This window comes from Manacus candei, unplaced genomic scaffold (assembly GCF_025592945.1).
Source record: "Manacus candei isolate 608988 ecotype Guabito, Panama unplaced genomic scaffold, ASM2559294v1 h1tg000046l, whole genome shotgun sequence".
In the NCBI taxonomy this organism is placed as follows: domain Eukaryota; kingdom Metazoa; phylum Chordata; class Aves; order Passeriformes; family Pipridae; genus Manacus; species Manacus candei.
In genome coordinates, this window is record NW_026138094.1 from 4,667,581 (window position 1) to 4,680,206 (window position 12,626).

General features: G+C 40.3%; 1 protein-coding gene across 2 annotated transcripts; it reads right to left on the reverse strand.

The window, feature by feature from the left end:
• Nucleotides 1-226: 226 nt before the first annotated feature.
• On the reverse strand, nt 227-12,589 carry LEO1 (LEO1 homolog, Paf1/RNA polymerase II complex component). Of its 2 annotated transcripts, none has more exons than XM_051797008.1 (13): nt 12,462-12,589; nt 10,990-11,715; nt 10,627-10,731; nt 9,815-9,909; nt 9,045-9,190; nt 7,577-7,661; nt 7,140-7,234; nt 6,720-6,854; nt 6,224-6,359; nt 5,723-5,909; nt 5,352-5,449; nt 1,900-2,019; nt 227-1,862 (listed from the first exon to the last, which is right to left on the reverse strand). In XM_051797008.1, exons 1-12 carry the CDS (start codon nt 12,517-12,519, stop codon nt 1,915-1,917), a joined length of 1,971 nt encoding a protein of 656 aa, XP_051652968.1. In that variant the 5' UTR covers nt 12,520-12,589; the 3' UTR covers nt 227-1,862; nt 1,900-1,914. The 2 variants fall into 2 exon arrangements, with proteins under 2 accessions (XP_051652968.1, XP_051652969.1); XM_051797009.1 differs by having other exon boundaries at nt 227-1,858; nt 1,895-2,019.
• Between the last annotated feature and the right edge of the window lie 37 nt (nt 12,590-12,626).

Here is a 12,626-nt window from a genome sequence, read left to right on the forward strand (position 1 = left end):
TTAAGAGGTATCTGGGAAGCTTTTAAGTTAAAGTACAGCATGTTACACCCATAATGAGTCCCTTCCCAAACAGCTGGCTTCTTCCTGAGAAGGTTACAAATGGAGAGCAGGTAACCTCAAGTAAGGAACCAGTCTCCCAGCAGAGGTCTAAACTAAGAGGATTACAGGGTCAATATTCTAGCAGATGGAGAAAGGTTTTATCTGCACATTAAAGAGGCACAGAAACTCTTAGATAACAATTTAATTAGAGAAAAAAAGAATAGTTTCTCAGGCAATCAGACATGCAAGTTGAAATTTTTCACTTTGTTTTCTTACTTGCAAATGTCTAAACTGCAGTCAGCTGCTCAGCAGAACACATTAACACACACAGAGCTCTGTCCTACTGCAGCCAGAATGCTTCCCATACCTTCCAGGCAGGAGAAGTGGAGGTAGAGTATTGTGACAAACAACTGTCCTAATTAAAGAGGACAAAAGCAAGATGTCCAGGTTGAAAGCTCTAATTCAAAGAGCCAGGGAATATCACGAGCAAAGTGCTCACTATGAGGCACTTCCACCCTTCTACTGTTTTATAAAAAAGCAGAATTCAGCTGGGCAGGAGAGAGATGGGGAACAGTCCTTCAATAACTACCAGCTACTTTATTTCAGCTTACATAACACAAATCCACATAATCAACTTTGCACAGCATCAGTCAATGATTTTGTTTAAAGAGGTGTTCAGCTACTTCCATTTTCTCAACTTCTTCAAGTCATATCCAGGCTCTGCAGGACTGTGTGAAAAGTCAGTCAAAAAGGCAACACAGAGAATGTACGAATGCTCCTTCACCAACCACAGAAAACACATATGGGATATGTCATCCTGGAAACAAAGTGTGGAAAAGTTCAGGTATTTCTTCCAGCATTTCCCCACTTCACAACTGGTATTTGATCATCAAATAAGGTGTTTAGAAACAGCGTAAAAGCAGCAATGGACATTCTCCTCCTGTGACTTCCCAGCTTAAAAAAACCATTTATAAAACAAACCAGCAACAATAGGAAATAGCACCATAAGAATTATATGAGATTCTGAGACACTATTATTAGGTTGTATTTTTGCATTGTGGTTCATCTCCCCTTTTAAAGGACACTTTCATCTCTGCTGGCAGAAATTACTGAGTCTTGATGAAAGGAGTGCTTTTACTCTGACATTTACATCACTAGCATGTGCCAATTATTATTATTTTTGTTGTTTATTATTATTAATGCTCAGGGAAGATGAAGATTTTCATTCTGGGCTTCAATACATGAAAAATAAATGTCTTCTGTGATCAGTTAACTATTCTAACTGCATGGACTTCACAGTTTACTCAAACGTGGCAAGAAATATTTTTAGTTAGCAAAATATACCAGCATAGTAATGTGCTGTCCACTGTAAACAGGAAGTAAGGAATATCAAGGGAAAAAACAGACTTGTACTGTACCACTGTATGTTCTTCCAATCCTTCCACACAGACAGCAAGCTAAATCACCCTTGTCAGACAAATTTATCATTTAAGCATTTTACAGAGATTAGCATGGCTTCTCCTAATGAACTCAGTAAAGTTATTGACTTGAATAACCAGTTACTACAATTTTCAAAACTTAAATGTGCTGTGCAAGATAAAAAACAGCACTGTGATGATCCCTGGTGCAACATGTGCCGCAATAAGAGAAAAATCTTATAAAGTAAAAGGAAATCAAAAAACTTCATTTACACCAAAAACGCAGACTTTGGAATTTTCCTTTATCAAAATAACCCCATTATGGTTACTTACAACTTTGCCCTAAGAGAACTGTACAATATATATATAAATATATGTATAAAAAACAACAACAAAAAAAATCAACTGCTGTTCTTCCTTATTAATCATCATCTTCTTCAACTGCTGTTCTTCCTTATTAATCATCATCTTCTTCCTCTTCATCGCTGATCACGTATTTCTTATGCTTCTTACTTGCTTTGTCATCATCATCTGCTTTTCTCTTTCCAGAAGGTTCACCCTCCTAAAGGCAAAAAAGGACAAAAATAAACCACCATATTGAAGCTAAAATAAAAAAAACAAACTCAGAAGAACAACAAAAAGACCTCAAAGCCCATTCTTGTAAGAAAAGCAAAATTACTAGTTCTGGGTTTTCCATTCTGGTAACTGAAATACTCAAGTTCAGCCACCACTGTACCAGTGTCAGAGCCCCCAGCCCTGCAGCTCCGCTCACCTCAATGGACCTGCAACCACATCTGCATCAGTCTGAGCTATGGCATGGGCAGTCTCTATCATAATCTGGATTTATAATGTGCAATATCATTCTCAGCAAGTCTTACAAGCATGGGTAACTTGGGTAACTCCTCAAATTTGCAGTGAGTTTTCCAAGAAACACACACATTCCCCTTAGGCAGCCGTTGTAGCTTTGCTAAGGTTTCAGACTATTTATACTTACATGCCCTAAATCAGAACTACTGAAGCAAAGGAGAAATCCTGCAAGTGGGTAGGCATTTTGTTCATTACAAAACCCAAACCACTCTCTGGCATAAAGAAAAAAAATTATGTGGAACCACTTGTACTCAGAATCAACACCAGTTTATAGTCCAAGAAATATAACAGTTTATGAGGTGTCAAAGGGCTGGTCAAAGGAACTCAAATCACTGAGTTAATTACCTGTTTGCAAGTAATAATATAATGACTTTTATAGACTGGATGTTCCATTTTCAGTCCCTGAATATAAAGTTAACAGGTTGATTTTTTACTACACACACATTTACACCAGTTCAGTTTGAATCATCCTTTCAAATCACTAGTTAGTCAAGAAATAAAACACCTGAAGAAAAGTACAAAGATCAGTGTTTACAGAGCCGTTGTGCTGTGGGCTCTCTTATATGGGTCTGAATCATGGGTCAGTCACCACCTGCATCTCCTAGAACGCTCCATCAACGCTGCCTCTGCACAATCCTGAACATCCACTGGGCAGATTATGTAACTAACACGTCTGAACAGCAGCAGTCACAAGTATTGAGGCCATGTTGCTGAGAACACAGCTGTGTTGGGCAGGGCACGTCTCAAGGATGCAAGACCACTGCCTCCCTAAGATCTTGCTTTATGGTGAACTTGCCACTGGCTGCCGCAAGAGAGGAGCCCCGAAGAGGAGATACAAGGACTCCCTGAAACAACATCTCAGCCTTGGCCACATTGATCTTCATCGCTGATCTACTCTGGCCTCCAGTCAGGAGGTCTGGAGACACACAATCCATAAGGCTGCTGCTTCCTTTGAGAACACACATGGGATCACCATCGAAGAGACAACACAGAAAGAATATCCTGCCAATACCACCTAAGGAGTCTTTCTGCTGTGCCTTTTGCAACCAGTCTTGTCTATCTCGCATTGGTCTCTTTAGCCACCAGTAAATGTGGGTAGAGCCCTTCTCAAATCCTCATTCATGAAGCCTAGCCATGATAGTCATGAAAAACTCATCAGTTGTGACGTGAAGAACAAGTGGTAACTCAATTATTGCTTAAAAAGATGAGTATCTTTAAAAATACTCTCATGTCTAAGTAATCTCATCCCTTTTTCCATTTGTCGGTTTTGGAAGTGGAGGGATCTTTTTGGTTTGGTTTGTTTTTTTAAAGCAACTTGCTTGGATTTTAAGAAGGATCAAAGACTGAGTTTCAGAACTTTAATTAAAGCTTCAGAACTCTAACGAGTAACTATTTATCCAAAAGCATTTTGTTTTGTATTAATGCATGAAGTTAGTACCATAAGAATGTCAGTTAGGAAGGAATTTTAAGCATGGAAACCAGAAATTAGTAGGGGTGGGAATCTCAGTGATAGCCTCTTCCTCAAAACAAGCATTCTCTTGTAATCTAGCTGGGCTATTGTTCAATGAGTCATCTTCCTGTTCAGCAGAATACCCCCATTAACAGTGAAACTACTTGCTGTGTGGTGATAAAGTGTATTAATCACAGATTGACATTTACAGTAATAACAACAAATTGTTATCAGGACAAAGATTTGTGCTGTGTTGTGGACTGACAGCACATAAAAGCATGTGTGTGTACAAGGAACTCAGTCATTCACATATGTGGATATGTATTACAAATATCACAGTTTCTCTGTGGCCCTGAAATAAGTACTTACACATGGCTGGGCTTTCTGTAACACTGTAGCACCCCTCCATGGCCTGACAGGAGTATTACCTTCAAGTCATGGCATTTTAAAATGGAGGCTATTGTTCCTCGAGCAGCAGAGTAATGCTGTTGACTTTTTCTTCTGAGAGAAGGGAATTGCAAAGTTCTGACATCGCTGTATCATGAACTAACACCTGGCAGTGTCTTACAAATAAACAATTCAATTTCTACAAACACTCACAGAGCTCACAAAATTAGTTTTGTCTACACGACTCACTACTGTGGTCTTCAGGACTGTAGTTGTATTTTCTGAAACATTAAAATTTCCTAATGTATAATAAAAAGACAGAATCTATGTCTTTCAAAGAAAAATCTAATTTTTACTCCTGCTTCACATTAGAATGCCTATTAGTGCAAATACTCAGGTGACAGTGTAAGAGGAGTGCCCCAGCAGCAAGAACATTCATTCAGAATGCAGCAAACACCCAGAGGCTGGGAAGTGAGGGATTCCTCCTGGGGAGTTTACAGGAAGCACAGTATGGAAGTGAAAATGAGAGCAAGCTTCCTCCTTGTGTAACACTGCAGCGCTGCACCAGCAGTGACACCACCTGAACTAAAAAAGACTCATCTGATAATGCCCAGCAGTGATCAATTACAAACTAATCAAACACAAATTTAGATGAGGAAACAGCACTGCTGCTGTAGCTGCAGTTACCTTGATCATGATTTAGTGTTTCGGATGATACTTGGGTGATGGATAACGTCCTTTTAGCAACAGACATTAAGTCTTTTTAACTCAGTTTTTAACTCCTCTATTTAAAAAGAGTAGAAATACTATGTAAAATGCTTCCACTATTTCCATAATAAACAGGAGAGGACCATGTAGCTTGGACAACACTGCACTAGGATTCTAATATTAAATCCTCTTACTCGTTGCATAATTTTGGTAAAGTCATTTTACATAACTCTGCATAAATTTCTCCATCTTGAAATCAGCAATAACAATAGGGACCTCCTTTGGGAACCACTCATGTCTATGAAACAATGCAGTGTATAAGAAACTGGTGATTAATTACCATGGAAAGCATGCCAAGTCAAATAATACATTTATCATGGCATTAATGAAAACTACCAAAGTCTCAGCTTTAAAAATCAGATTTAGCACTGAAATTTTCCTCATCAAGAACGAGCAGCTTAAGAACAAAGTCCCTTTCTTACCTCATCACTATTAAGTTTCTTTGCCTTGAGTAGTCTTTGGGTTTTATCTTCATCTGAGCCCTCATCACTGTCTGAAGAGTAGATTCTAGCACGTTCCTCTGCAGAGAAAAATAGAAAGACAAATATTTATCTTTATCTGAAACTGGTGAGGACGAGACAATATTAAAAATAATTGTCCTACATTTAGTCCTACGAAATGCTGAAGTCCCACAGAATCTAAGTCCAGAGTAAACAAATAAACTTACACAAACTGAATTAATGTCTCCTCATGTATCAACTGGCAAAATACTGTCTTATCAGGACTGCCCTGTGAAATTAATCTATCTGAACCACCCAGGCTCTAATAACGTGCTGTTAAGGTTTATGATTACCTCTGATGCCACCTTTGTATCTGTTTTTGATAGCTGCCAGACTGATTGCATCATCTCCCTCATCCTCCTCATCGTAGCGATCGGGTTCCAGGTAACTGGCACTCAGGCCACGCTGGTGCTGCTTCTCTCGCATCCGCCGCTGCTGGGATTCTCTGCGAATGGAAGCTCTTAATCTCTCCTCTTCTTTCTGGCCAAAGAAAGAAGCAATATATTAAGACTGATGGATAAAAAACCCCAAACAAACCGTCTCAAGTGCCCTTTGTGTTCTACTGCAGCTTTTGTAATAATTTCACAGCAGTGTTAAGACTGTAAATATTGCCAGTTTTGTCACCTGCAAGCTTAAGCAAACCACACCCACGGCTTACAACTCTTGCCTAAAACTCCAAAACATACTGTTTTTCATAAATCATAGAATGTTTAAAAATGTTCAGCTATATTACAGTTGTGATTTTTTAGATTAAATCAGAAGATTTTATGTGTGTGAGTTCCATGCCACGATACCTTAATCATTTCTGTGCGCTGAGACTCTGGATCACGACCTGCCATAGGCAAAATACGGATTTTCTGGGTCTTTGAACATCTATCTGCCAGAGACAGAGTCATCTTCCTGTGAGTGGCACTGTCTGTAGAGTGTGGCCTGGTAAAAGATTGTTATGGGTTAAATACCTCTTAAGAAATGTATCTATTTTCAAAGGACAACGGTAGGACCAGCACAGTTAAATTTCAAAGATTCATCTGCACAAAAGTAAAAGCATCATCCATTTTTAAAACACATGTATAAAAAAATTACATGTAGCCTACATATTATAGTTGAATGGCACATTAACCTTTCCAGCTTGGACACCTAATTTAGGACAAACCTTTGGAAAATAGCACATTCTTACTAAACAGTAAAGGTCTGAAGGTTTACCAGCTGGTATCTCTAATCTTTATATACTAGTTACAACACTTAATTGCAAAAATAGTATCAACATTTGATATAGAATAGCGTGTTTACCTGAAGGTTAACTTTGTCTTGAAAACAGCCTGTCCTTGTAGACCTGTCCCTTGTCTGATGAACAAATGGTTGTGATCTCCCTGCAGCGGTGCCTTGTACACGTCAAAGACCTCATTGCCCAAGTGGAGAGACATGCTTAAAGGAGATTCACAGATGAATTATTTGATAAAGCCACTGTAGTCTATTTTTTTGTCTCATTTCTAAATGAAGAAAGCCTTCATGTTTCCTTTTTATATATGGCCAATAATTATATTTCAATCCAAACTAAGCAGAGCATAAACTTTTCAAAGCACCGAGACTAAAATAATTTGTGCTGTGCAGAACTGACGTCAAAGTTTGCTGACCTTCCAATTTTGCATGTCATGGCACGTCACTGTAAGAACACCTGCATTCCTTCAATGGCAAAAAGTCCAAACTAACCTTCCATCTGACCATTTGACTATCCGTGCATTACTTTCTCTGATCTCATTCCCTTCCTCATCTCGTCGCATCCGCCATCGTATTGTGTTTTCTACCTGTGGGGAAAAAACCCAAAACATGTTTTCTAACTCATAGTAAGGAATACTGTGGTAAAATATACTCTGTATAGGTCAAGAATTGCAGTTAGAAAGGCTTGATAATTTGCTGCATGATGCAAAGAAATGAAGGTGAAAAGTATTGCTTTTATATGTGGAAAGCAGCCGTTGAGTTTTTTAGAAATTTATTACTAAAATGAATCAACTATCCTCAGTGCTGAACTGGCCCAGACTTTCTTAATCTGAATCACAAATTCAAAACCATTCCAAGATATCTGAAACAGACTTTGAAGAAATGTGGCTAGATAAGTGTAAAAGAGAAAAAGAAACTTAAAATCATACCTTGAGTTTTAACCTAGTTCTACCCTCTTCATCAAGCATCTCCTCATCCTCAAATTCATCTTCGTAATACTGGGGATCAAAGGGTCTGCAATAAATTTTAAAATACATTCTTTATTCTTCTAAAAGATTAATCCAGATTATTCTAGAGTTGTGCAAAATAACAGGTTCTTGAAAATTTAAATTTTAAATTGTAACCTGCCCACAACAGCAGGCACTGCAGTGAGACAGCCATTCCTGCAGCAAGGAATCACTGCATTGATTCCCCACCTCAGGGGCCCAACCCAAGTGTCCTCACTACCAAGGACTACAGCCACGGTAACATTCACACCCTCCACATGGTTCTAGCTGAAAAAAGCAAGTCTGCCTCAGAAAATACTGTTTCTTTAGTATCAGGATGATGGGGCGAGGGTTAAGTCTGGAACAAAATACATATATTGTACAGAGAATAAAATGAAAAAAAAAATCATCTTATAAATGAGGTGAATTGGAAATTTTCTAAGAGCACAATCTTCGTATTTTTTTTAATTTCAACCTCAAAACCAGCCAAAGAGAAAGGAAGATGAGATTGTTTTTCCTCTCTGATGACTGGGATGGGAGTGGGTGGGGGAACACTTTCCCTAACCTCCTTCCTAATAATTTCCAGGCTGCTGCAAGGGAAAAAAAAGTGATAAATAGACTCTGCTACAGTGCAATTCTATTTCCAGTCCTGTCTGACCCCCAGTGATCACCAGGACTTATCTCAGTGATTACAGCCACAAACGGGATTCTTAACATTTCTCTCTGGAAGCAGCCTAGAGCCAGAGGCCAGAAAGGATGGTTTCACTGAGCTATGACAGAAACAAGGCTGTGCTGCCACCTAACAGGGCACCTACTGAACTTCCAATAAAGTTGCTTAACAAAACACTCAAAGAGACATTTAACAGCAATTTGCTACAAGTGCTGAACCAGGCCTGTAGGGCCTAACATCACAAACTCCAATTACTTTGTTTCACATATGAATTCCAGCAATGTCTTCAGTTTGGGTTAGGTAAACATGAAAAGGAGTAACCAGCCTCTTCACAGTAAAGCAGTATATTTAGCATATACAGATAAAAAAGGCCTTCTTCTAAAATTCAAAATGTGGTTTTTAATCATTCATAAGTGCATAAAGATCCTGTGCATTTGCCTTTCACATCCCCGAGAGCCTGAACCTGTGTTTAAAATTGAACCAATAGCATGGGATTTCAATTAAATCACATTTTTGCTTTTTACAGACAAGTTATTCAGTCAAGCTGAAACACAAGCTCAAAATTACTCAGCACCTGATTACATAACAACAGATATTACAATTGATTAATCACAGCCACAAGTTTTCATCTTAATGTCAACCACTTTAAACAGGGCAAACGCATTTAGCTGTATTACTAAATAAGAGCAATACAGGGAAACACCAAAAACCTTATCAGTTATGTATTTAACGTGCAATTACCTGGGCTCCACACTGAGGAAGTTGGGGAGCTTCACAAAATATAAATCATTACCCAAGTCTGTGTTCACTTTTGGTATTTCTACCTCTATTCTGGTCTCTGGAATAGGCTCTTCCTCCTGTTGTTCTTGACTCAGTCCATTCTCATCCTAACGAAAAAATGGAGAATAGGAGCATAAGTGAAAAGAAGTCTATCTGGCTACTGCTGCTCTAATAAGTACATTTTCCTTAAAGAAATGTCATCCATATGCACAGAGAGAGATGGGGTAAAAAAGAACTCACACATTTTCATTGAAAGCAATTCAATTCACCATTTTCATGTGCCACTTAAAGTGACTTCAAATACCAGTGCAAACTCCAGAGACAGACAGTAAAGAACAGCACAGATCTACAGTTTTCAGTTAAGCACTGGAGACTAAATGGGCAAGAACTCCCAGATTAAAAAGGATATTTTTCTGTATTATCAACAAGAGATGAAAATTTATCATTAAAATAAAAATATTTTTCAAATAGCTGTAATAAAGTGCCAAAGACAGCTATGGCTTTGTATGTTATGTCAATCAAACTATTCAAAAAGCAGAGCAGGGATGGGGGAAGGCAGACAAATGAATTCATATGATAGTTATGTATAAAACTTTAATAATTCTTTCAGCTGGGACAAAATTATCTGTTATGCTTACTAAATGTCATTACTTTTTTTCACTCAAATATTATCAAATTCTATTTCAGAGTGGAATTGTGTGTCCATTATCTCAGAAGTCAAGTCTACTCACAATGGGCTGTCCTGGGGTCGGTGGTTTGTCTTCTCCATCACTCCCTGAGGAAATGTCATCTGCACCTCCAAACAGATCCATGACATCTGCATGCTCTTGAGCAGAAAAATTGCTATTTTAAAACACACATATATGTGCACACACAGCCCTAAGGGCAAGAACACTCACAGAAAAAAAATGTTAACAAATCCCTCACTCTTATTAACACTTAAAATCACCTACAGAGGTTAAAAATTTCAAATGTTTATGAAGCCTACATTATTCCCTTATCCTAAAAAACAGTTTTTCTGTGTATTTTTAAGCTAAGGATTCAAGGTATGTTTTCCTGGAAAGGTTCCATCAAATAAGGGAATCTAGTTGAAAAACAGCAACAGAAGAATATAAGATAATCCTTATTCAAGTAACTTGAATATAAGTAACAGCAACTTCATTACACATTTTGGAGGTTTTACTTCTCAGAAAATCAACACTTCTTTCTCAAGCCAGCTAACCCATCACAAAAACCAGTACAGGTTCCCTGGGCTGCTCTGATTAAAGGAACCATTTCTTAACATCTTTCAATAAAAACATATGAAAGAACATTCACAGAAGAAAAGTTCATGGAAGAAGCTGAAAAGCTGACAGAACTAACCAGAGAGAATCAGAAGCACAGCATGTATCTCCACCACAGAATTCCCGCTGTTTCATTATTTCCATGGCACTACAGTCACATGTACAGCAAGTGCTACTAATTCTATCCTGGAGTAGATGAATGGCACCTCAAGATGATGATTAAAGGAATCAAACCCCCACAGAACAACAACACAATTTACCTTTCTGCCCTTCTGTATCACTCTCCACTTCTGAATCCGATGCAATTGGTTTCTTTCGCTTCATTCGCAGAACTTCATCTTCGCTGTCGCTGCCCCTTGCAGACTCTACCAAGGAGCACAATTATTCTCAGCAAATTAAAAACTTTGCTCCACAAATTTTAAAATGCCTTTGTATTAATAAGCTGATTCAGATGAAAAGGCATTTTAAAAGTGCTGCATAAGAAAAGCATTACAAAGATGACTACAGTCGAAAGCTACACAATTAACGCCTTTACACTGAAGTTTGAATCTTTTCAGGCCAACGTAAACAAAACAATAGAGACCAAACCAGCAGCAAATCATTACTTCTGTACTCAGTCCTACCGGATTTGTGCTCTTGCTCCTCCTCATCAGAGTGCTGGGCCCTTTCCTCATCATCAGAGTTCTGCATCTTCTCCTCGTCAGAACGCTGGGCCCTTTCATCGTCATCTGAGTTCTGCATCTTCTCCTCGTCCGAAGCCTGTGGCCTCTCCTCATCATCTGAGTTCTGCATTTTCTCCTCATCCGAGTTCTGGAGTCTTTCCTCGTCATCAGACACCTGTGGCCTTTCATCCTCATCCGAGTTCTGCGCTTTCTCCTCATCGTCGGAGTTCTGCTGTCTCTCCTCATCATCAGAGTTCTGCTGCCTCTCCTCATCATCCGACTGATCACTTTTGTCCTCCTTGCCCCACTTCTCATCCTCTGAATGTGCTTTTTCGGAACCATCTCCCTCTGAGTGGTGACTGCCTTCATCTGAGCCGTGATCACGATCGTCCTCGTCGTCCTCATGAGCAGCTTCTGAGGCGCTGTGCTGGTCCCCGTCCGACTGCTCGTTGTCCTCGTGCTCAGAGTGCCCCGAGGCCTCAGAGCGATTGTAGGACCTTTCGGAGTGGTTGTCGCTGCCTGAGTGATGGGATGCTCCTTCATCCTCGCTGTCATCTCCAAATAGCTCCTTATTACTGGGCTTTACTGCCTCCCTGTCATCGTCCTGGTCGCTGTCGCTTCCAGAGGCGTTGCTACCAGAACCAGCGTTTTCCTGGTCGGAATCTGAATCAGATCCAGAATCAGAATCTGCAAAACAAACATCACCCTTTCAAAAGTCAAGATGTCCCTACAAGGATGCACATAAGATGATGGGCATTGCTTAACACTAAACCCCCCCCTCAAAACCAACCCAAACCCCAGAGAGAGAACCCACAGAGAACTGTAAGAAGGACTGACAAAAGTTACCAAGTAGAGTAAAATAAAATGTCTGCTAACAAAGGCACAGCCGAAGAAAGACACAATAAAAAATGATGCCACATGAAGTTCAAGCCATGAGCTATGATCTAAGATTCCAAAATTGTAGAAGGAATAAGGAAGTACACAAAAGTAAATAAGATTAATAAAATACCGAAGGTTTAAACAAGTAACTACATGTACGTGGCTTACAATATCCTACAAATTCAAAAGTCACCATGTGTTTAACCTAAATCATATAGCCGGGCACGTTTGTGCCATTGGAGCTACTCGTCAATGCTGAGGCTGATGAACGCCGTTTCGAGCAGGAAAATAAAAGAATATCCGCCTCCAAAAGCGATTTACAAGAATGGAGAAAAGTTCTTTGAAAACACGCTAAGGACTGAAGCCAGGAAATGCTCCCTCATTCCCTCCCCTGCAGGCACCGACCCCTCGGCCCGCGGCTCCGCTCCTCCCGCGGGTCGCTGCCTCCCTCCCGCCCGAGCCCGGGTGATGCGAGAGGGACGATACGGGGCGGGCGGGCGGCGCGGCCCACCCGTGCGGGATGGAGGGATGACAGGGAGGCGACAAACCCGCACCTTTGTGCTCGGGCTCCGAGTCGGCGTCGCTGCCGAACAGATCCGCCATGTCGGCCATGGCGGCAGCGCGGCCCCGCCGGCGCGCGCGGGCACGTCACGGCGAGCGCCGCGAGCGCGGCCCCGCCCCCGGGCTGAGGCGCCGCCTCTTAAAGGGGCCGTGTCCGT

What these genes read in the sequence shown, in the direction of transcription:
- LEO1 (XM_051797008.1), bottom strand. Translation starts at nt 12,519, where the DNA reads ATGGCCGACATGGCGGATCTGTTCGGCAGCGACGCCGACTCGGAGCCC. An exon ending in CTCGGAGCCCGAGCACAAAG is followed by an intron (nt 11,716 to 12,461) that starts GTGCGGGTTTGT and finishes TTTGTTTTGCAG; the next exon opens with ATTCTGATTCTGGATCTGAT. An exon ending in AGCGCACAGAAATGATTAAG is followed by an intron (nt 5,910 to 6,223) that starts GTATCGTGGCAT and finishes TTCTTTGGCCAG; the next exon opens with AAAGAAGAGGAGAGATTAAG.